Source organism: Callospermophilus lateralis, chromosome 9 (assembly GCF_048772815.1).
Source record: "Callospermophilus lateralis isolate mCalLat2 chromosome 9, mCalLat2.hap1, whole genome shotgun sequence".
Classification (NCBI taxonomy): domain Eukaryota; kingdom Metazoa; phylum Chordata; class Mammalia; order Rodentia; family Sciuridae; genus Callospermophilus; species Callospermophilus lateralis.
In genome coordinates, this window is record NC_135313.1 from 28,769,692 (window position 1) to 28,795,911 (window position 26,220).

General features: G+C 36.1%; 1 protein-coding gene across 1 annotated transcript in view; it reads left to right on the forward strand.

The window, feature by feature from the left end:
• Dytn (dystrotelin) overlaps positions 1-26,220 on the forward strand; it is a 56,863-nt gene that overhangs the window by 29,400 nt on the left and 1,243 nt on the right. The window contains 2 exon segments of the mRNA XM_076866880.2: positions 13,491-13,650; positions 16,246-16,726. Of these exon segments, the coding sequence (XP_076722995.2) occupies positions 13,491-13,650; positions 16,246-16,726 (641 nt within the window).

Genomic DNA, 26,220 nt, shown 5'->3' on the forward strand with positions numbered 1-26,220 from the left:
GACCTAGCTGACCATGGACTGAACTACTGAAATCATGAGCCAAAAAGTCTCTCCTCCCCTAAGTTGTTCTTGTCAGGTATTTCGGTCACAGCAACAAAAAGCTAACTAACACACACTGTAAACAAGTATGTCCACATAGTCTATTTGGGGCTATGTTTTCACATTTTTGTACTTTTTGATGTGATTTTAGTGTTGCAAAAGGCCCCCAAGCATGGTGCTGAAGTGCTGTTCAGTGTTCCTAAGCAAAGAAAGCTACGCTAGACCTAAATGAGAACATGTTGTGTTATGTAGCTTTATTTAGGCATGAGATACAGTGCTGTGGACCATGAATTCAATGTCAGTGAATGAACAATGTATATTTAAAAAGATATCCTTAAACAAAACCCACATAAACCAAGGTTATGTATTGATTGGTGGGTGGAAAAGTACCCAGAAGCTTCCAGGAACATAACCCTGTATCTCCCCTAGGAGCCATGGTTCAGAATTTGCTAATTCAATGTTCAAGGTGACTTTATAGAACACAGTTCTTGTGAATAATAACAATTGACTGTGTTTCAATTAAATGCATTTCCAAATAAAATCTCAAAGCTATCTATGTAAGGTAAAAGAATTTTGAAAACATAGTGGAAGAATAAATGTGCAAGAATAGTCAAACGTACAAAATTGAAGACTAGTGGAGAGGGTTGTTCTTCAACAGATGTTCAAACTTGCTATGGAACCTCTATGACCAAATGATACAGTATTTTTTAAAAAATGCACATGTAGATATGAGGAGAGAATATAAAATCTAATAATTGATCTGGCACATATGGAAACCTAATGTGATAAAGCTGCTTTTTCAATACAACAGAGAAAGAACACATAATTCTGAAATACATCTGATAATTCATAATCCATCTGAAAGAAAAAAAACCTGGCCTTTAGATTGCCTCATATGATAGATTCCAAAAGTAAAATTTAAATTTAGAATTAAAAAAAATAGGACAATAAGAAACCTATGACTGGAGAACACCTTCCTAAGAAAGAGAAAAAAAAAAAATAGAAATCATGAAGGATTGGATAGGCAGGTGTGTATGTCAGCATGGAAGTTTAAACATTTTCCTACAGTGACAATGTCCTAAACAAAATCAAAAGATGAGCCTTAGACATGGAAAATAACTTTTCAATAATAAGACAAGTCAGGTTACTCAGAGGTTAGGTTATGCAAAGTGGTAAGAAAAACTCCAGAGGAACATGAGGAAGATGAGCAGGACAAAGGGGAGGAGAAAAACACACCAAATTTGTAAATAGGCAATCACAGAAGAATTTCCAAATGATCATTAAACACCCCAAAAGATCTTCAACCCCACTGGTGGTTAGAAATGTGAAAGTAAAAGGAACCACGAGACACCATCACGTCGCAGAATGGCAAAGATTCAATGACAGTACCCTTTGCTGCTGATGTTAGAAAAAATGAACACCCTTGAAACTTGGTAGAAGAACAAATTGCTATTGACTTTTCAGAAAATCATCTGAAAAGCATTCATTGACTTGCTCAATAAATAATTATTTGCCATTTAAGTATTCAATAAATATTGAACACTGTTCTGGGCACTTTGGGATATATTTGTGAACAAAGATCTCCACTTTCGTGGTGCTTACCTCCTGGTGGAGGAATGAGACAAAGCAAAACAGGTAGATAAAGGAATGATGCAGCGCATGAGAAATTTTAAGGGCTAAAGTAAAAGGTGGGGGTGGGGAACAAGGTAAGAGAGAGGGAGACTTGGAAGGGAGAGTTGGTGGCAAATTTCAATAGGATGGTCACAGAGGGCTTCAGTGAGAGGTGACATTTGAAGAAAGCCTTGAAAGAGATGGGGAGTGAGTCAGAGATTTCTGAAGAAAGCAGGCTGCGAGTTGAGAGAGCCAGGGCAAAGTGGGAGCCTGCTTGGCAGGTCCAAAGAACAGTGGCGGGGTGTTGTGGCCAGGGGTAAGAAGGACAAGGGAAATGACAAGAGAGGGAAGGAGGATATTAAAGGGCCTGGCAGGTCAGGGGCAGGGCTTGAGCTTTCCCTTAGAGGAAGCATTGAAGGGTTTTGAGTAGAGAATCTAACTTCAGTTTTAAAACTGCCCGTCCAGTGGTTCTGTTGAGACTAGACTTGGGCATTAGAAGCAAGGCTGTGTAAATAGTTTCCTAATTTTTCTCTTCGTGTTTCTATTTGGAATTATTAACTTAAAATTTCAATGAATTTATTTTAGCTTTGCTTTCTTTCAGATAGGCAGTCAGTTAGGTACTCGTTTTCCTACTGAATTAGAATTCCACCTTTGTCACATATTAGGTTCCCTGATGGTTTTAGTCACCTTTTCACTGCTGGGACTAAAAGACCCAAAAAGAACAATGTTGGAGGCTCATGGTTTCAGAGGTCTCAGTCCATAGACAACAGGCTCCGTTCCTCAGGGCTCAAGGTGAGGCTGAACCCTGGCATAAGAGTGTGGGAGAGGGAAGTGGCTCCCATAATGACCAGGAAGCAGAGAAGGAGATAAAATATATCTTGCCGGATATAATATATACCTCAAAGGGACACCCCCAACAACCTGTTTCCTCCAGCCACACCCTACCTGCCTTCAGTTACCACTCAGTTAATCTTGTTAAGATTCTCACAGCCCAATCCTTTCTCCTCTAAACCTTTCTTGCCTTATTTCACACATGAGCTTTTGGAGGACAGTTCACATCCTAACCATCATATGTATGTATTTGAATCAATCAAGACAACATCTCTTCTCATCCTCAGACCTATGTGTCTATTCTTGTATTTATAGTAGACAATATGGTCATGGTGGTTCTGGAGTAAACAGAAGGATAAGTTTGCAACCACCTGAGGAGGAGGCCACAGGTAGATCATGTTTGTGGGGATAGATGGGTTAGGTTTGAAGCACTGGAAGTTTGAGGTGGCTCTTAGACACTCACGTGGAGGTGAGGACTAAGCAGTTGGCTCTCCATATCTACAACTTAGGGAAAATGTATGTGCTGGAGCTCCAAATCTGAGAGCTGTTGGCATGTATGTGGGGTTTAGAACCATGAGATTATACAAGATCATCAGAGAGTGTGAAGAGAGAAAAGAAGACCATCAAGGACTGAACCCTCTGACACTTCACGTTACAAATTTTCAGAGAGGAGGAAGAACCCACAGGGAAGACGGAGGAAGAGTGGTGGATGAGGTAGGAGGAAAACCCAGAGAGTAAGGAACGCTAGAAGATGAGCGCACAAAGGACCCCAAGAAGAGGGCAGGGTGGTCCTATGTGCAAACCTACTGCTAAGTCAAGTTGGATTGGACGACAAGGACCTCATGAATGACCTCAAACAGAGCATTGTAGGACAGTGGCAGCAGAAAAAGTTGGACTAGTGGCAGTGGATGAGAGAACGGGAAGTGGGAAATTGAAAACAGCAAGTAAGAAAATTCCAGAACTCCTTAGTATAGAGAGAATAAATAAATAAACAAATAGCACAGCTAGAAGATGACTAAGGTTAAAAGAGTATTTGTTATGTTGGAAGGAATAATAGCATGTTTGTGTATTTTAAAAAATGAGGGCTGGAGATGTTGCTCAGTGGTAGAGTGCTTGCCTAGCATGCGTGAGGGCCTGGGTTCAATCTCCAGCACTGTAATAAAATAAAATAAAAATAAATGAGTGAGCAAGGGGAAAAATTGAAGATCTGTTAGGAGGGGCGAATTGTTGGCACAGTCAATATGGGGGTGAGATGCAATGTGGAAGGATTGGCTTTAAAAGACTAGTTCCCACAAAGTGGTAAAATAAACACAGGATTCAGCCAGTGACATTCTTGGAATTCTACCCTGTAGGAATGGAGGTACCACTAGATAGTAAATGAGAATGTTTATTTTAGCATTGATTGGCAGGGTAATAAATCAGAAACAACTTCAGGGTCCCCTGTCCCCCCAAAATTATAATAATATTAATGGCATACATATGATTCAGAATACAACAGAACCTAATGAATCTGCTTAGAAGAACAAGTTTTAGCTCCTACCTATGATGATAGAGTGTATTCATCGTCATACACAATGAGGAAAAAATTAAGTAGCAGAGTAATGTGTAGGGAATGATTCCATTTCTATTTCAGAATCAAATCCAATAACTGTTTTGAAGTTTCTAAATGTTTGCATGAGTACAGAAAATATGTATGTATGACCATGCTGCCACCCTAATGTCAGACTTCTAGCCTCCAAAAATGTGAAAAATAACTGTTATTTAAGGAAACCAGGTTGTGGTATTTTGTTATAGCATCCTAAGCTAAGACAGAGCAATAGAAGGTATTAGAATTATCTCTGATGGAGCTGGGCATAGTGGCACATGTCTGAAATCCAAGCTACTTGGGAGGCTGAGGCAGGAGGATCACAAATTCAAGGCCAGGCTGGACAGTTTAGTGAGACTATGTCTGAGAGAGAGAGGGAGGGGGAGAGAGAGAGAAAGAGAGAGAGAGAGAAAGGGGGGGGGGGAGAGAGAGAATTTTCTCAGGTGGGGAATAGAGTGTTACAAAGAAGCTACAGGTTACCCTCTGTTTCTATCCCAAATGCCCACTTCTTAAAGACATAACTAAGTGTACCACAGAATAATCGCTTCTTGCCCTATGTTCTCATCAGGTCTTGTAGAAATTATCACAGCATGTCAAAAGTAATTGAGTGTTTGTCTATTCATTAGACGGGAACTCTGTGAGCAGAGAGCTCTCTGCTTTTTTGTTGTTTTCTTTCTTTCTTTCTTTCTTTTTTTAAACCTGCAATAACTCAAGATGGCAAGATGCTTTAAAAACAATTTTTGAATAAAGGAATAAAACTAAGTGGAATTGTATAAAGTTGAGTCTGCCTGACCTTCAATTGGTCTATTCTGTGTTCTTTCAGATATGACATGATAAATATACACCTGTACTTAGAATCCCTAGTATCTGACCTGGACAAGATGACCTACAAGATTTTCTGCCATCGTCCCTGGATTTCTTTGCATTCGCACATCTAGATTGTCTTGGAGAAGGGGAAATGGGATCTCCATTCCTATTATTGGTTAATTGGCTCTCTGTCAACTAAATTGTCTGGAAAAGAACACAGAGAAAACAGTTGAGCTACTTGATTGCTATGGGGGTTACTGACTTCAACATCTGATTTTTAATATTTAAAAAAGGTTTTCCTCAATATCATATCTGGTCATTAAAAGTTGCTACAACTTCCTGAATAACTACTTTCTAACATGCTTTCCATCCGGTACAATAGCTTTAAAGTACCAGTGTACGCAAGGCCATTGGACGAGCAGAAGCAGCCTCCAGACGCATGCGTCAGCCAGTCTCTCAGGCTCAAGGAGCGGATGTCAGCAGCCCACATCACCAGGTGACCCGTGGCAAAAGGAATGGGCAATAATGCACAATGGATCTGAACCATTTCATAAGAGTGAGGTTTGGTGAACCCATTCTGTAGTTTAGGGAATATTTTCAAGATGTTAATGTGATCAATGAAAAATCTAGGAACATGTATTTTAAATACCAATTTTATCTCCAGTCATAATGGGATATATATTTATTTTAGAAAATTTGGGAAAGTCAGAAAAGAAAGACGAACAAATTAAAGAAATATAAACAACCCATGATGTAATCACGACTAATATTTCAATATATGTCCTTCCCTGTAAATATTTTTAAATTAGTTTAGATCATACTACTTAGTATTGACTAAGTAGTCAGTAGATAGAAGCAGAGATAATCATGTTCCATTGTCATTACAATTATTCAAAATCATCTTAATGGTATTTAAGTGGACATAACATTATTCATTTAAGTTTTCCTCTGTTGTTAGGTTATTTCAAATTTTGACCGAAATTTAAAATTTGCTTTTAAAATTCTTACATACTATTCTTTGTGTACAGATCCCCAATTATTTCCTTAGAATACATTTCTGAAGTTTAACCACCAGAAAGAAAAGTAGAAATGTTTTTAAGGCTCTTCGTGCCTATTGCAAAATTGCCTTTTTGAAAGTCATATCAAATCACACTCCCAGTGGATACAGGCAGCCAGCTCACTTGATACAGGCTAATATTGGTTATTACTATGTTTTGAGTCTTGTTCATTTTATGGCAGAACATATTTGCCTGACTTTGTATTTCTCTGATTGAGTGGAATGAGACTTTTCCCCAAATAGTTTAGAAAGCAATTGTGTTTTCCTTTCTTTCAGTGCCCTCTGCCCATTTTTTATTGATGCATCAATTTGATTTATCAATATATTTAAATTTCTGCATTTGAAGTTTCACTAAGTCAAATATTTCTTCCTAGTTATTTTCTTTTAGACTTATTCATAACATGACTTGCTATATGGTTGTTTTCAATTCTTATGAAAATGCTATCAATCTTTGCCTTTGTAATTTCTTACACAGTTTTATGCTTGGAAAAATTTCCCCACTAAGAAACCAAATGACTCCTTAGCTGTATTTTATTTTAACATGTTTCTTCTTGACATTTAACTTTTAAATCTATCTAGCCTTTGTTTTGATGTATGATAAGAGACAAAGATAGTTTCCTACTCCTGGTTTTTACTTCAATAAATCTTTTCCTTTTAAATTTCTGTATTGTGCTCCCTTTAATATATACTAAAATCTTCACCATTTAAGGATATGTTTTACTGCTTTCTATTCAGCTCAATTGCTTTTCATTTTATTTTCATATAAGAACATTATTTGAATTATTCTAACTTTAGTCCTATTAGCATATTCAGAGCAAGTCTTAAATCACTGTATTGAGATACGATTGACACACAGAAAGCTACATACAGTTAATGTATACAACTTGACGGGTGTGGGGATAAGTATACCCCCATGAAACCACCACCACCACCACCATCCTCGACATAAAAATATCCATCACTTCTCAGTTTCCTCTTTCTCTGATTATTATTGTTGTTATTATTAGGATGTACATATGTATGTGTTTGTGTTAAGAATATTTCATATGAGACCTATCCACTGAGTGGGTTGTAAGTATTCAATAGAGTATTGTTGACTATAGGTGCTACACTGTATACTAGTTTTCCAGGGCTCATAATTCTTGCATAAGTGAAAATATATACCCTTTGACTATCACCTCCCATTTTTATCCTCTCTCTTTCTGAATTATTTTATTGGTACATTATAATTATACATAATGATGAGATTTGTTGTTACATATTCATATATGCACACAGTATAATTTGGCCAAGATCACTCCCTACCTTCCCTCCTCCCACTACTGATCTCCCTTTGATTTTCATGAGATCCCCCCTCCCCCACCCCTGCACCTCTCTTTTCCTTTTTCCTCTTTAGCTTCTACATATGAGAGAAAACATATAACCCTTGGCCTTCTGAGGTTGGCTTCTGAATGAATCTCAATATCCATTCATTTTCCTGCAAATGACATAATTTCATTTTTCTTTATGGCTGAATAAAACTCCATTGTTTGTGTTTGTGCATGTGTGTTTCCATCCAGCTGCTGATGGGCTCCTAGCCTGGTTCCATAGTTTGGCTATTATGAATCACATCACCTCCCTTTTATTTTTATTTTTTATACTAGCTATTATAAAATATTTTTTCTAGAATAATTTTGAAATCATTATAATCATTACAGTGTGATCTTCTAGGTCTTCAAAGGATGATGTTCTGTAATACTGTTCAATCATCAAAGAGAAATTAGTTCCCATCTTGCAGCTATACTAGATAGAAGTCAAAATGGAAAGTAAGGCCTGTGGCCACCCGTGGCCTATGCAGCCATCTCTGTGTCATGTCCTGTCAGTCCCTGTGCACTTTAATCATCAGCTTACAGAGTCCAACTCATTCAAAAATACCCGTGTGGGATATCCAGCACGGTTGGTGGATTGCTCAGCCGAGAGCTGGGCACACATGTGTGAGCACAAAGAGCTGCTCTACTTCCTGCTTTGAATAAAGAGGAAGAAAAGACATCGCCGCAGTGCAGATTTGTCTGCATGGTAACCTTTATTTATTCTGTGTGAAACTGCAAAGAGGTTTTGCTGTTTTTGTTTCCCTTACACTCACCTCTTTTTCATTTTTAAAAATTGCTATATACCATCTTAGGTATGTAATACTTTGTTTTTATTTAAAAAATTTTAATTATACAAATAAGACATGAATCTGATTGCTTTAGAAGAAATCAAAATAATACATAGAAAATTAACTCCTTTTCAGCTACAAATCCTAACCCAGGTCCAATCCTTAATTCCCCAGAGACAATCTGTTTGGGATATATGTTTGCATGTCTTTTCTTCTGCGTTTTCAAATGTGCATGTGTTGTGTGTGTTGTGTGTGTGTGTGTGTGTGTGTGTGTGCATGTGTGTACGCATACCCAAAGGGGACAAAGGAGCGATATCTCTTAAGCTGAAAACCCGAAAAACTTGAATGTGTACAAAAGGAAACATTTGGTTTTATTCACAGCATCACTGCTTTTAATTTTGAAAAACTGGAAATAGAATAATATCCTTTAATGGAAAAATGACTCAATAATCACGGTATCTCTTTAATTGATGTGCCATAGTAGGTCCACATGTACAAACCTGAAATGCTTCCCAATTACAGAAAAATATGTACCATATGGTAGTATTGATGTTATTTTAAAAGTTTCAGATTTGTTTTTCCATCTTAATAATATAGAGCTCACTGATTCAAAGGCTATGCTAAGCATATGGAAGCCATTTGAGTAGTTAAATGGAGAGGCAGACGGGCATAGGTCACTCAGAGGGGGCACAAAGGCCACGTAGCAATCAGGAAGTGCAACTTTAAGTCTGTGTATAGCTCAGTTTCTTCTGCCCTTCCTTCCTTCCTCTTCCAGGACATTCCTATGGGACAGTGCTCCTTTGGTGGCCAGATGCACCTCCTATCGTTTGCAGGGAGAAGGAGGCTGTGCAGAATAACAGCCACAATTATTTATCAATGTAATGCAATGAGATCCAGTCTCTCATCCAGACATGTGAGAGCCAGGGGCTGGAACACCATGCCCCAGGAGTCTGGCCCAAGCTTAGTCAGGCCAGGACAAGCCCCTGGCTGGCAGTTCAGGGAGCCGAGTGTGATGTAAGGATTGATGGGAAAATCCTGAGAGCCCAGCCAACCATTATTAGTTCAACAGATTTGGTGAATTCAAAGAGAAGCAACATCTCCAAGTATACATCCAAGTAGGAAGCAATGAAAGATATGAAAATTTAAGTAAAAGATAGAAAGAAGTGAGAGACTTCTTATATCAAGGGAAATAAAGTGGACCCAACTGCTGTTTTTTAGAGGTCTTAGGGGAAGGAGATGTTCAGGATGGCAACGTAACTTGGGCAAAAGACTATTGTAAATTATTCTTAGCAAACCTAAAATTTTTCTCTATGTTTTAATTTCTTTTGTGTCAATTAAATTGTGCCAATGTACTTTCTGCGTCATTGTTTATGGACATAAACCAAAACATCAGCTGTCTTTAAAAATAGGTGATATTTTTATTAAAAACTGTATTCTTACAATGGACTTTTAGGAATATGGATTAAAATCCAACTGAAACTCATTTTCCCTATTTCTTGCCTTCTCTAGACCATAGTCAGCATTAAGAATGAACTGTGGAGGATTCGCGAATCCATCAATGCTCTCCATAGGGAAAGAAGGTAGGAACAGAGTTTGGATGCACACACAGCAGGCAGCAGAGATAAGTCAGTAACATTTCCCTTGCTTTGAAAAAGTTTTCTGTAAGGACTTCACTTTGCTCTTTTGTTTTTATTTTGGAAGGAATTCTGTAAGCAGAGAAATCTTGATTCCAACATGAAGGTTAAAGAGCAATTTGACATTACTTGAGTAGTTATGCAGAATAAAAGTCAACTGGGTAGTAAATTTTTACTCTTGATTACCTGAGCTTTTTCTTTGAAAGTTGGCTCAGCACATTCAGTGAGGTATTGATTCTTGCATATGTCTTGTGTGTGTGTGGCTTATTTCTAAAGAAATCAGTACAGTTTTTCCAACAGCATCTAACTTTCTCCCAAATTTATTATGTTGATTGGAGACAGCCTACCATCTCTTCATTGTGTGTCAAGAACAAATCACTCCTTGGGCTTGTCACTAGTTGTCCTTCCTGTAGAAGACAGAATTCCTGGCTCCTCATGCAGTGCACAGTCAATAAGTTAATGATACTCTCTGTATATGTATGATGAGATATGCTTCATAATAATAATAATCACCATCATCATCATCATCATCATCTAACTGTACACAAGATAGGAAATAGTTTCCAAATTCTGTGATCACTCATGTGAACAAACTTAATAAACCCTTCTAAAGTAACTTAAGTGTTAAAATGTGTTCAAATTGATTTTTTTTCTACTTCACGGTATGAGAAAAATGTTAAAAATAAAATTAAAGAAGATAGCATCAAAAAGCAATTTTGAAACTTAAAATGTAGAAATAACAAAGAAACTTTGAAAAATTTAGTTTTTAAAAACTTAATTCTTAAAATAATTCTATTGCACATGGTATGGGTATCCTAATAATGTATTTACCCTTACAAAGTTTACCAAAGTGTGGGGCCGATTAACAAAATACAAAATGAAGGCTCCATCTTTGTTCTTGTCTGTGTCATTACTGTTCTCAAATGTGTGCAGGACATGGTACTAAAAGGCATAGATGAGGGGCTGGGGTTGTGACTCATTGGTAGAGCACTTAAGAATAAATAAATGAAGATAATGTGTCCATCTACAACTAAAAATATATTTTTTAAAGGCATAGATAATAAGCCAAATAACAATTTAGGATCAATAAGATTTCACAGGATAAAATAGTGAAACAATAAAGACCAAATTTTAAGGGATTAAAGAGAAGTCTTCCAGTTGCATGTTCACAACAAATAGTGTAAAAAAGATGTGATGTATAGTTGACTGCAAGTTCAGTAATATCCAGCATTTATGCCACTGATTATCTAAAAAACAACATGATCTCAGGCTGCGTTAACAGGAAGAGTATCACACATTTGTTGGTTACTGATTCATCGGTGGGTACTGTGCTAGGGACTCATCAAGAGAAGTCATCTTTCACTACTCGGTGCACAATTAGCCTGCCTTGGGAGCATCTGGGATTCTTTTAAAGGCCTAGAACATGGTAGACTCAAGCCAGTTAGCTCTAAAAAGCAGAAACACATATAAAGATCTAATGCAGATTTCAGGTCATTTGATTAGAATAATTTCAGATAATCTGAACTGTTTGTTAATAATAGATATCTAACTAGAAAGTAGTGGTAGACTCCCAGCCGCTGCAAATATTTGTATCAGATAAATTGTGTTTATCAGAAACCACTTGCAAGAAAATCTCTCCTTAAAAATTTTTTTTAAAAAAATTAGAGTAAGGAGAAACTGCATTTCTGATTGGCCTCTGTCTACTTTCCCTTGGATTATAGGGAATACAACACATCTCCTAGTTATTCAAACACGGTGGATTGGCCAATGAGGAGGCAGGGCTCTTAGCGTAGACAGCATGGGAGAAAGAGAGACTGTTGTTAGAAATTAAAACAAGCGCAACACCTTAGGTACAGAGAGCACTGTACTGAGAAGCCTCCTGAGATGGTTTCTTTGTGCGGGTTATATAACCCCTCCTAGCTGACACCTTCCTGAAAACCCCATCCTACGTACATACTCAACACTCCAGTCACAGTCAAGGATTTTAGAGTAGGACTCCTGTCTCACCTGAGTGACTGTCTGGAAGTTTAAGGGCTATTTTACAGAGACATCTGCTGTGGGTAGGAGCCCAAACTGTACCAAGGCCTCTCCAAGCATTATGGAGACTAAGAAATTCAAAGGTTCTAACTTGAGAAATGGTACCTTTCTCACCAGAGAGCCAATTTCTCCCCAATTCTACACATAGGCCAATGACACGGATTAAAGAATAATATCATATGCAGACAATTTTAATTACGTGACTACTATGTGACAGGTCATGTTTTAGGTCAGGTCCTGGGGACAGGGTAGGAAACAAAATATGAAAAATGTGGTCAGAATCAAGAGACAGAAAGCAATTAAAGAAGTAATTGAGTAATATATATGCAAAATCATAAGCAAAACAGGTAGTATGTCACAGAGCATGCTATTCAGAAGCTTAAAAGGTAGAGACTCTACCAAAATTTGAGGCCTCTTCAAGCTCTGGAAGCGATTAGACATGGGGGTAAAGAAGGGAAGGAGATGTTCGGGGTCAGAGGAAAGGTCATGGTTTGTGATTTCGACTGGGCATTAGGGAAGACCTCGTTGAAAAGAGAGCTTGTTAGCTAAAATTTGAAGTGAGTGGGGGAGTGAACCAAGAAGGGACCCGAAGAGGAAAAGGGGGTCCAGGCAAAGGGAGCTATCTGATGAAAGAATATGCCCTGGTGTGTTCAGGATAGCCCTGTGTGGCTGAAGGGCAGTGAGTGGCCAGGGCAAAGCAGATGAAATGAAAGAGAAGGAGGGGCTTGACCGTCTCATGGAGCTAACTCACCTTTGTAAGGACTCCAGTCTATGCCAAATAAGAGGGGAGTCACCAAGATTTGTGTGTTTGGTTTTTATACCAGGGATTGAACCCAGGGGCACTTAACCACTGAGCCACATCCTCAGCCCTTTTTATTTTTATTTTGAGGCAGGGTCTGCTAAGTGGCTTAGGGATTCACTAAGTTGCTGAGACTGGCCTCTAATTTGCAATCCTCCTACTTCTGCCTTCTGAAATCCTGGGATTACAGGTCTGTGCCACCATGCACCACTTATCAAAGGGTTCTGATGAGAGAAATTACATAATCTGCCTTATGTTTTAAAAAGAGAAATCCCAACTGCTTGGCTCATTCTTGAACTAATAAATGGTTAGAGAGGAAGAGAGGCCAAAACAGATCCACAACTCATGAACTGTATAATTGGTCCTTCCCTATATCTTGGGTATTCCCTGTTTAGCCATGTTAGGTAATACTATTTTTCTGAACGGAGTGTTTCTAGACAAAACAATAATGAATAAAGTAAATATTCATATTTAAGCAGCTGGTGAAACTATGCTGTCAAACGTAATCCAAGCTGGACATGGTGGCACCTGCCTATAATACCAGCAACTCAGAAGCTGAGGCAGGAAGATCGCAAGTTCAAAGCCAGCCTTAGCAATTTAGTGAGTCCTTAAGCAACAAAGTGAGAACTTATCTTAAAATAAAAAAGGGCTGGTGATGTAGTTTGGTGGTAAAGCGCCCCTGGGTTCAATCCCCAGTACCAAAGGAAAAAGTCATCTGAGACATGCCTGGTGAGTTTTTGAAAATATCTCTAATGTCAGTGAGGTTCTCAGGGGAGTTGCTATATAATGGACACCACGGGGGCTCTGCATGGTGAACAAAGGCATACAGCAGTGTAGTCAGGTTAGCCAGCAGTCAGGGCACAAGCTTGTCTCTAGGAGGACCTGGAGTACATCTGGTTCCAGCTCGGGTAGGGGGCTGGCCTCACCCTTCCAAACCCCTCTTCTCATTTCAGAGTCCTTAAGCAACAGTTCAGCCAATACAAAGAAAAGTTGCAAGCATTCTACACCTACCAGGAAGAAAAGAGTTGCAGATTCGAAACAAAGATTCATGCACTTACAACCCATCAGGAGAGTCTATGGACCAGGCTACAGCAAATGGGACAGGACCTACAGGTAGAGAATGGCGGGGGCAAGTGGGGGGGGCACTGGCTACCTGAACCACCTGAAGTCTAACCTGAGATCCTCCTGCCAAGGGAGAGAGGTAACCCAAAGCTTCACACCTCACATGGCTCAGCCTCAAGAAGCCCTCTTCTCCCCATGCCCTAACCTCCTCCCACTTTCACCCACCACTCTGTATCCTTCCCCTTCTCGAAGACTGCAGCGTTGAAAGAAGGTAGGGTCGCTACCATCTATAAACAATAGAGCTGGGCAAAGCAGTTCTTTACAGTAATTGATTCTTTTTCTATTTTTTTTTTGTTCTTTTTAGTTACACATGACAGTAGAATGTATTTCGACATATCACACACACATGGAGTATATCTTCCCATTTTTGTGGTTGTACCTGATGTGGAGTTACACTGGTTGTGTATTCATATATGAACATAGGAAAAGTTCTGTCTGATTCATTCTACTGTCTTTCCCATTCCCATCTCCCCCCTTCCCTTCATTCACCTTTGTATAATCCAATGAACTTCTGTTCTTCCTTTCCTGCCCCCTTTTTTTGTGTGTAAGCATCAGCATATCAGAGAGAACATTAGGTCTTTGGTTTGGGGGGATTGACTTATTTCACTTAGCATGATAGCCTCCAGTCCCATCCATTTACCTGCAAATGCCATAATTTTATTCTTCTTTACGACTGAGTAATATTCCATTGTGTATGTATACCACATTTTTTTTAACCAATTCTTCTGTAGAAGGGCACTTAGGTTGGTTCCATAGCTTAGCTATTGTGAATTGAGCTGCTGTAAACATTGATGTGGCCGAGTCACAGTAGTAAGCTGATTTTAAGTTCTTTGAGTATATGTCAATGAATGAGATAACTGGGTCAAATGGTGGTTCAAATCTTCTGGATTCCTCATATATCCTTAAAATTCTTTGAGGATGTCAAAAAGCTTTTGTTTCTGAGAGTTATATCTGTTGCTGTTTATAATAATTAAATTTAAAACCTATGAAAGTCTTTAAAATATATTCATTAATTGGTTAACATATAAAAATAATAATACAACATTTTTAAAAAATAACCTAAATTTTTTAAAGCCTAGCAGAATGGCATTATTTTATATTTTTTACAAATTTCTTCAATGTCTTAATTAAAAATATCTGAAATATTAGAACTGCTTAGCCATCTCTGTTGCAACAGGTTTTGGTTAAAGCCTATGAAGAAATCTGACCTCATATATGATTACAGTTGAAAAAAAGTATTTTCATAGGCTTTCACATAACTGGGGATACTTTTCTTTGGTACTACACCAAAACACAATAAATGATAGTTTCTTAAAGCACAGAGCAATATGAAATCTGAAATGCTGTCTATCTCATACTCATTATAACCCAATGTTCTAGTATGTTCTTTGAATAGTCTACCCTTGCATGATTTTGTTAACAAACTACATTGGTCATTTGAAAAACATTGGTTCACTGATGTTGAACTTCCTAAACTCAGCTATTTTATTATACAAAAGAAATTCACACTCATTAATATAATATCACCACTAATTTCATCAGAAAATTATAAAGCTATCAAGGTCATTGTAAGAAATGCAAGTTTTTCTAACTTCTGCTAGAGAGTTACCATTATGATTGACTACAAATACGGTTCATTGTTCTCCTTGCAGTGACATTCTCACATTGTTCCTTTATGAACAAAAAATATTTGCAGATACCCAGATCTGAATAACCATAGTCTGTCTGTCAATCTTTTTTTGGCCCAGGAGGTAACCTTTGTATTCTGCATGATGCATCTGAGATGTTTTATGTACACTTCTCATTTCACCACACACAATATTAAAAAGGCAAGTGTTATTATTATTAAAATCAAGAATTTTTTTTAATATTCCATCAAAGCTACTCTTACATGGAACTTTTTATTTATTTATGTTTTAATCAGGTAGTGTATGATGTTGAGAGAGCCCCTGTTGGCTCTGTGTGGTAAAGCTGTCTTGACTCCTGCTCAGACACTGACAGCTTTACTTATCATTAATTTTGTACGATCAGTGCAAACATCAAATAACACAGAAGTATCATTAAGAACAAAATTTTACTTCACAGACCCCTAAAAGGGTCTCAGGGATTTCTAGGGCCTCAAACCACACTTTGAGAACTGTGCTTAAAAATAGAGCACATCCCCAGATTGTATCCCTGTGGCTTATTGTGAACCCCTCACAACACAACCACTACAGGATCATGATGAGCATGTTTTGTTGTGATTATGTTTATTGTTGAATTATGTGTCAATTCAACATATGCTTATGTTTTCAGAAATTCCCTATGATGTTTTTAGAACCAGGAATTTTTTTAGAACCTAGATTTTACCCCTCAAATCTTGTGATTATTACCTGTAAAATTTTATAATCTGAGCTGTTCCAAATCTTGGAAAGAGTTATAGACTGATATTGAATTAACAACATAAAATATAATTAATAATATATTTAGAGAGGAAAAAGAAATGTTGTATTAGCATCTCCTGTTAGATGATTGAAATTTAATGCTTTGGGGGGAAAAAGTAAAATAAATTTTAATTCTTCATAAATAAGATTTTTCTCTACCTAGGCAATGTTGCAGCCACTCCATCCTGTATCTTCCCATCAAAATACAATGTCCAGGGTTGACCATTTTTCAGCTGTTAAGCCTCTGGAGGGAGGTGATTTTTCTCAAATGGAGAATGTCACTGAGAATAGTTCAGAATGGGAACCTCTTCCTAACCTTGCCAGAGTTAATGGAAGTCAAGCAGATGCAAAGAATGCTCTACTAAATTTGGAATCATCAGAGACTCTTCTGCAAAGCACCAGACTGAAAAGCTATGCACAAAAGATTCCCAAGGAAATCCTTAGCTCCCTACTAAGCTGTCAGGGGGGATTGCTACAGGAAGACCCCCAAATTTCTCCTCCTGAAAAAAGCAGACCTGCTCTGGTACCTGCAGAAAGAAAAGAGATGGTTAACATCGAAGAGAGAAATGATGATCTGGAGGAAGAGGAAGTCCAAGAACTATTGTCAAAATTCATGAATGCCTTCAACCTAGAAAAGGCACCAGGTAAAGTTTTCCCTATCAATAGAGAAAGTAATGGCCAGAGATTAAAATACTTGATTTTATAGTATAAGACCAATGGGTGCAGTTTATCTAGTCTGTAACATTATTCCAAATCTTTTGGACATCAGTAGCATCTCTGAACTTGATTCCTAGTGTTGACTAATTCATAGGATTACTGTGAACATAAAAGGGGATAAATCATGCAAGATTTTAGAATGGTGCCTGGCACACAGTAAGCATTAAATAAATTCTTATTATTTTCTTATAGCACTTATTAGTATCTAATAGCACTTACTAGTATCAGCCTTAAATCATATATACCTGTGCAGCCTGGTATCATGGTTTTAAAATGGGGATAATAATGTTGTTGTCTTTCTGAAGAAGAATTGATTAACTTTCTAAATTAGAAGAAGCTTGATCATTATAATCTCCTTCATAAGCTGTGACCCATTACTAAATTCTGAAAGCCTTTTAAGAAACCCTTTACACAGTTATTTCTTCTGCTTTGGAGTAACATTATCTTAAATCCAGGGAGAACATATATACTTTTGAAAAAGTCTAAACTCTCGTATGGTGGACAATTTATCTAAAGACTCATGGTAAAATAAAGCCTAACATTCTCATGTATGAATGTTCTCAAAGTATTTCTGATTTTGGGGTTGGGGTGTGGTTCAGTGGAAGAGCTTCTGCTTAGCATTTGTGAGGCTCTGGGTTCAATCCCAGCACCACACACAGCAGTTTCTGAGTTGGTTTATTAGTTTTTCAGAGTTTTTATAACCAAGTACCACAAACTAGTAGGTGACTTAAACAAAAAAAGAAAAAGAAAAAGAAGGAAAAAAGGAAAGAAAGAAAGAAATTGATTTTCTCACAGTCCTGGAGGCTAGAAGTTCATGATCAAGGTATCAGCAGCACTGTCCCCCCCGCCCCCAGGCCTCTCTCCTTACCCTGTTGATGACTGTCTTCCACCTGTGTCTCTACGTAGTGTCCCCTTAGCGTATGTTTAAGTCCAAATTTTCCCTTGTTATAAAGATAACAGTCATATTGGACTGGTGCCTATCCTAATGACCTCATTTTAACTTAATTAACTCTTTAAAGACCCTGTCTCCATATACAGTCAGTCACATTCTGAGGTATTGGGGTTGACTTCAATATAAATTTTACGGGTGAGGGGACACAATTCAGCTCACAAAAGCTGGAGAACTATAAATTAAGCACATGATAACATCAGTTTTATACTTGGTAAAGTCAAGTCAATGAGCTAATTATTTGGTGATTCTCAAAAGCTCTACAGTAAATGGAGTTGGAGTTATAATCTTATTAGAGGAAATGAGTTCACAGTGATATCAGAGCATGCTCAGTCTGCCTGAGACAAAGACAAGATGAGAACTCCTTGTGCCTAGTTCTTAAGCCAACAAAAAATTCCACCCGTGGTTTTTCCATCTAAATATACTTGGGGTCATTATGAGCATTCAAAGCAAAGTCAATATCCACTTGACCTTTTTCTTGAAAATTTTCACATAAATATTGGACTTTACAGAAAAGGATTTTAGTATTTGACATCTTTTTTGTTTTTATGTTTCTCCAAATAAGCTGATGAAAACTGTTGATTACTAAAACATTGTGTTGGATCAGCTCTCACAAATGTCGTTATTATAATACACATTTTATATTTATAATACTAGGTATACTACTTCTTTTTGGAAGATAATATCTCAACATTTCCTCAGTTTACTATTTGAAGGAAAAGGATTCATGTATATTTTAAGTGATTTATCAAAGTCTCTATATAAATATATCTATCTATACATATATAATTATATCATTAAAGGAAAATCATGAGTAAATATATATTTCTAAATTCAGGTATTGTGAGAATGTATTGACATGTAATTACTATTATCCAATCTTGTACAAAATATTTAAAAATCTCAACAAACTCATCTGTTTCCACTTACAATCTCGATAGAATATAGATGTTTTATAGAAAGCATGTTCTATAAACATGCTTATGATATTAGCAGAAAAATGCTTGTCCTTTTGTTATTATAGCACTCACTACTTTGTGATGATTTGACAAATACTAACTTTTAAGATTTAAATTTATAGACTACAAAGTCTATTTCTTTTGTATTAGCGGTATTTCTTTGAGACCTCTAAACTTACAGTATAAACATGTTAACCTTCATGGCTACTGTTTTGCACTGTCACTCATCACTCAAATATTTCTACTTAAGCTAGGATCCTTATTCAGTCTGGTATTGAATATAATCCTGTTTTCAATTCCAATTAGCCATTGGCAATTTCTATTATAAAATCATACTTCATTCATTCTACATAATCTATACATGCTCGCCAAGATTACATCAAACTTACTCAAAGACAGAAGTGTAGTGAAAATGTGGAAAATGAAATGAGCTAAATTGAGGTAATGGCTACCTTTATTTACTCTATTTTTATCGTGGAAACATTAGATAACAGCAGGAAGTTTTGATCTCTTTACTGTTTGATTTCTTTAAATTAGAAAATTGTTGGACAAATTAGAAATACTTACTATTTATAACATTCTAAGATTGACTCAGATGAAGTATTGATATATTCACCCATTGTGATGATTATCCCAGTAGTTGACTGCCCTTTTGGATTACAGCTTCACTAAGAAGTTACTGTATCTTGGTTATTGAGATGAACTTCATGATACTTAAAGGCTTAATAGGATTAAAAAGTAAACCTTATGATGATTTTTGGTCAATCATTTGACATTAATTGAATAGAGTCATTCAGCATTAAGATCTAAGATAAAAGGACTTCAAAGATGATGAGAGCATAATGAAAAGAGACAGTTATGTGTAAAGAGGTCCCGGAACCTCTTTAAATTCTGAATGTTGGATTGAAAATCAATAGGAAATAAATTTGTTAAAACTTACAGTAAAGAAAGTAGATTTTCGGGCTCGGGTTGTGGCTCAGTGGTAGAGTTCTTGCCTAGCATGTGTGTAGCATTGGGTTTGATTCTCAGCAAAGAAAGAAAGAAAGGAAGGAAGGAAGGAAGGAAGGAAGGAAGGAAGGAAGGAAGGAAAGAAGGAAGGAAGGAAGGAAGATTTGAAATACTGTTTAGTACTCTTTGCTTCTGTTTTATTAAACTGTTTGCTTTCCATCTGAGAGTGAAATTTCCTGTGTACATGTACTAAATTATTTTCAGTTTCTATAACATCCATTTTTGCAATACATTTGTCACTGTGTATTTCAGTCATGAGGAGGAAAGACAGAGGAGGAGGGTGGCAGAATTAGGAGAGCATGGTTTAAGAACAAAGATGGTGGCTTCGACCAGCATGAAAGCACCTGGAATCGCTCCTCCTCAAGGCTGAGTGCAAAGCATGCAGGCTAATAATACTTAAAGCTCATCTTTTTACTCAGGAGAGAAATAGTTGGAGTATGCATCCATCATTCTAATACTTCTGGGGACTCTCTTAGGGACCAGATTTTGCATTGCCTGTCTCAGAATACTGATAGTACCTCTCATACACTAGAGGCCTGAGAGTTGCTAAGAACAAAGGTAGCAGTTGGGACTAATATGAAGGCTTGAGAAGCTCCCAAAGTTTCTGGCTAGACTGATTGCTGAGGATCCTCTTCTGTATGAAAAGACATGAAGAGTGTGCATTAAAGTCCCTGACCTAGAAATGGCTATTTTTTCTACTGTATATATACGAATACGGAATAAAGAAAGGTAAAGGAGCATGGGAACATGGTACAAAAAAAGGAATGAGAATGCTCCAGAAAAGGACCTTTATGAAATAGAGATATATGAATTACTTGACAGAGAATTCAAAATAACCATTATGATGATGTTTATGAGCTGAAGAGAAGAAGAACAAAATGACAATTTCAACAGAGATTTAAGCTTTAAAAAGACCGAATAGAAATCTTGGCACTGAAAAAATTCAATAACTTAAATGAAAATTTCAGTACAAGAGTTAGACAGCAAACTAGAATCAAGCAGAAGAAAGAATCAGCAAACTCAGAGTATTTGAAATCATCCACTCCGATGAGAAAAATAGGGAATGGGGGGGGGGGCAGGTAAATATGTTTGAGACAAAAATACCATGATACTGAAACAGTGATGTATAAATCACTTTCAATTTCAATGCAAAAGTTAAAGCAAAAGTATTAAAAATAATCATAACTATAAAATGTTTATGATATACAATATTAAAAGGTGTGATTTTTTCCAGTAACATAAAATATGGTGTAGCAATTAAAAGTAAAGAGTTTTTCTATACAATTGAAGTTGTTATCAGCTAAAAAAAGACTTTTATAACTGCAAGATGTTTGATGGAAGTCTCTTGGTAAGCACACACAACAAAACACACAGAAAATATACAAAATAAAATAAACCACAATATGCAAAAAAAAAAAATGAAAAGAAAGGAAGATGATAGAATAGGAAAAGGAAATAAAAGAGCTGTAAGACAGAAAACTAACAAAATGGCAAAGCAGTACTTCCCCTCCAATAATCACTTTAATTATAAATGAATTAAAGTTTACAAACAAAATATATAGAATTGCTGAAAGTATTTAAAAAATAAACAAATAAAAAAGAGACCCAGCTCTGAAATGTCTATAAATAACCTACTTTATATTTAAGACTGAAAGTAAAGGGATAGAAAAAGATATTCCATTAAAAAGAACCCAAATGACATCAAGAGTGGCTACCCTCATATGATTCAAAATAGATAGGTCAAAAACTAGCCCAAGAGAAAAAAAAAAGACACATAATGATAAAATTGTTAATTCCTAAGGAATACATAATAATTCAATTAATATGTGTACTCTACATCAGAGTACCTAAATACATACAGCAATCATTGACAGAACTTAAGAAAGAAATGCAGAGTAATTCAATAATTTTAAGAGGGTTCAATACTCTTCTTTCGATAATGTATAGAACATCCAGACATAAAGTCAATAAGAAAACAGTGGACTTGAACAAAACTATAAACCAAATGAACCTAAGAGACATGCAGAATATTTCACTCAACAGCAAGATAATATATGTTCTTCTCAAGTGCACATGGAACATTATCTAGGATAGGTCACCTGTTGTCAGAAAACAAGTCTTAACAAATTTAAGAAGACTAAAGTCAGATCTAATCTTTTCCAACCACAATATAATGAGAGTAGAAATTAATAATGGAAGAAAAGAAAAAAATTCATGAAGATACATGAATGATCAAAAAGCAGAGTAGAAAACTATTTCAAGATAAATGAAAACAAAACACAGCAAGCATACCAAAGCTTATGGGATACATAAAATATAGTCCCAAAAAGGAATCTTATAGTAACAAACACCTACCTTCAGGGAACAAACACTTGCCTACCATGCATGAGGCTCTGAGTTCCATCCCCAGTACTGAAAAAAAAGGAGGAGGAGGTGGAGGAGGATTAGGAGAAAATGGAGGTGAAGAAAGCAAAGGAAGAGGAAGAAGAAGAGGAAGGATCACACAAAAAAACTGAATATTTCTCCTCAAGTAAGTGGAAAAGGGCAGGCATTAGCCCAAAGTTAGCATAAGGAAGGAAATAATGATTGGAACAAAAATAAATAAAATATAAAGAACAATAGGGATTTTTTTAGAAGAACAATAATGTGACAAAACTTTAGCTAAACTAACTAAAAGAAGAATTCAAATTAATAAAATCATAAACGATAAAGACATAATTAATACCACAGAAATAAAAAGGATCATGATTATTACTATGAACAATCATGCACCGACAAACTGGATAATCTAGAAGAAATAGATGATTTCCAGAAACATACAACCTACTAAGACTTAGTTATGATGAAACAGAAAATTTGAATTACTAAAAAAGAAAAGCCCAGGATCAGATGACTTTCCTAATAAACTTTAGCAAATATTTAAAGAAAAATTAATGTTTATACTTTTAAATTCTTCCAAAAATTTGAGGGACAGGGAATACTTCAAAAGTAATTTTATAAGGTCAGTATTACCCTGTTGCCAACACAAATAAAAACACTACAAGAAAAGTACTGCAGGCTAAGTTCTCTGGTAATAATATATGTAAAAATACTCAACACTATATTAGAACATTGAATTCAACAGCATATTAACAGGGTCATACACCATGAGCAAGTGGGAATTTTCCTTGAGATTCAAGGATGTTTTAGTTTTTGCAAATCAATAAATATGTTACTGTACATTAACAGAATAAAGGATACCAATCACGTGGTTTGTTTCATAGATATAGAAGAAAGCATTTGAAAAATTCAACTCTATCATGATAAAAATTCTCAATAAACTAGGTAGAGAGAGAAATTATTTCAATGGAATATAGTCTATATATGAAAACCCACAGCTAACATCATGCTGAAGGTGAAAATTTGAAAACATTTCCTTTAAGATCAAGAACAAAACAAAGATGCCCATGCTCACCACTTCTGTTGGACATAGTGCTGGAAGTTATAGCCAGAGCAATCAACAAGGAAACAAAATAAAAGCTATTCAAATCAAAAAAGAAATAAAATGATCTCTGTTTGCAGATGACATAATTTTATATATATGAGGGCACAGGTAAGGTCAGGGATGTGGCTTATGCCCTTTTCCTTTCTTCCTTATCTGGAACCATCATTATGAATTATTATTTTAAATGAATAGAAAATAAAGTTCAAATTTAGCAAATTATGGGGAAATAAATAATAATGTCTTAGCAAACTCAGGAGAGAAAAGTTCAACATTGTATCTTTATCTAATCTGTTTGAAGATAACCTCAAATGATGACTGGGAGTCCAAGCAGTGTTTATTGGAAACTTAATGGACATATATCTTTTATTGTATCTTCTCTATAATTATACACATACATACATACATACATACACACACACACACACACACACGAAAAATAGAAGTAAATTTTGATGAGAAAATGAAGAGATCCAGCAGAAAATATATCTAGTTGGTTCGTCATTAAATCACTCATTTATTCACTTAACAAACATTCATCAATAATCTACTCTGTGCCAAGCACTATGCTTGCTGCTTGGCATTCACGGCATAGGTTTGTATTTTTAAGACATCCTGGCATTATGTGGAGAGTAGCTGGGAGAAGGGCAAGTGGGATAACAGACCAGGAAAGAGCCGACCGCAAGGGTAATGGTGTTGGTCTGGGTAGATGGTGATATTTTATTACAACAGGGAACACTGAGAAGACTGACCGAGGGGTCAGAAAAATCAGGTGTTCTGTTTTTAACATATTAGGTGTGAATTGCCTGAGACCTTTCTAAATGAATTGTCAGAAAGGCAATCAACATGTACAATGTGGATCTCAAGGAAGAGGTCTTAGCACAGAGTAGATATTTAATGAATATTGATTTGCTTAATTAATGATTGTTATAAGAAAGACATAGGTTCAGTATTTCAATTGCCTAGGAAAGTACTCATAGACTACACAGGTTAATACTTTCAAATCTCTACATCCAACATTCTAATAGCCTTCTCTCACATCTTTAATTTATTCAGGGACCAGACAGGCTTTTAAATCATATTTAAATTAATTGTTAATTTAAATTACATTGTGATTTTCTCTGGACTGTCAATTAACATCTCCTTAGGCATTTACCTATATGCTATATTAATTTAGTCCTTATACATGTTGAGTCCCAAGAGTATGCCAAGTAACATATTATGTACTAGGTGCATATCTTTGGCTTTTTTTTCTGTAACATTACAAGGGGCTTAAGCTTAAAAAAAAAAGTAACAGGAAAAGCTCTCATTCATGAAAAGATGAAAAGGACTATACTTCCTTATTTCTTTATTGCTGTATTTAAGATTTTATCACTGTGGGCTGAGAAGCAATGTCTTAAAATAAGTTTGCCTCTGAACAAAAATTTTTAGTCAGACCATAAAATATGATTTATTCAAGGTCCTTGTAGCTCTGGAGCAGTGTTAGAGAATAGATGAGGAAGAATGGTATAAATTCTCTCCTCCTGAATGTTCAATGCAAAATAGCACAGATGGAGCTACAATATACTCCAGGTACCTGAAAAGTATGTAACTAACAAAATAAGCTTTTCTGTGCTTTCAATTCCGGTGATTTTATTTTTTATCAGTTACACAAATAATACAATATTACATTTTTGGTAAATTAAGATGCCACAATGCACAATTTTCTAAAAATTAATTCATCTTCATGTCCTCCACTTCTCCCACCTTTTTACTAGAGGTTTAATACGTTTTCCTTCACATGTTTTTAACTGCATATGTACATTCCTTACTTTTTCATCATAAGTCAGATTATACTATACTTTTGCTTTTTTCCTGCTTGCTTAGTGACATTGAACAATGTCATTTTTTTAAATTCTGTGTAGCATCTCATGGTATGAATATACTATATTTAGTGATGTATAATCAAGTTACTTTCAGCTTTTCATGATCACAAAGGCTTTGGTGAATATCCTTATATTTCCTTATGCTTATGTGTGAGCAGTATTCTGTTTTTTGAATATTTGTATATTTTGTATATTTAAACTATGAAGAGTTCTTAGTTTAAAGATTATGCACATTAAAACTTTGATTGATAACCACCAAATTGTAGATCTTTTTATAGCACAATCTCTTTTTAAAAATTTTTATTCTAATTTGTCATATATGACAGCAGAATGCATTACAACTCATATTGCACACATAGAGCACAATTTTTCAAATCTCTGGTTGTATTCAAAGTATATTCACACCATTCGAGTCTTCATACATGTATTTCGGGTAATGATGTCCATCTCATTCCACCATCATTTTACCCCCTTGCTCCCCCCTTCCCCTTCCTCCCCTTTTGCCCTATCTAGGGTTCATCTAATCTTCCCATGCTCCCTCTCTCAACCCCACCATGAATTAGCCTCCTAATATCAGAGAAAACATTCCACATTTGTTTTTTGTTTTTTTTTGGGGGGGGGGGATGGCTAACTTCACTTAGCATTATATTCTTCAACTTTATTCATTTACCTGCAAATGCCATGATTTTATTCTCTTTTATTGCTGAGTAATATTTCATTGTGTATATACACCACATTTTCTTCATCCATTCATCTACTGAAGGGCATCTATGTTGGTTCCACAGTTTAACTATTGTGAATTGTGTTGCAATAAACATTGATGTGGCTTAGTTTGAATCCATCCCATTTATTAATTCTTGATTTTAATCCTTGCACTACAGGAGTCTTATTAAGGAAGTAGGGGCCTAATCCGATATGATAGAGACTTGGGCTTATTTTTCCTTCTATTAGATGCAGGGTCTCTGGTTTAATTCCTAGGTCCTTGATCCATTATGAGTTGAGTTTTGTGCATGGAGAGAGATTGTACAGAGTTTGCAACTCTGATTGTACAGAGTTTGCAAGACACTCGTCTGGAGTGGACTTTCTTTCATGAGGTTTAATTTCATTTTGTTGCACATGGATTTCCAGTTTTCCCAGCACCATTTGTTGAAGAGGCTAT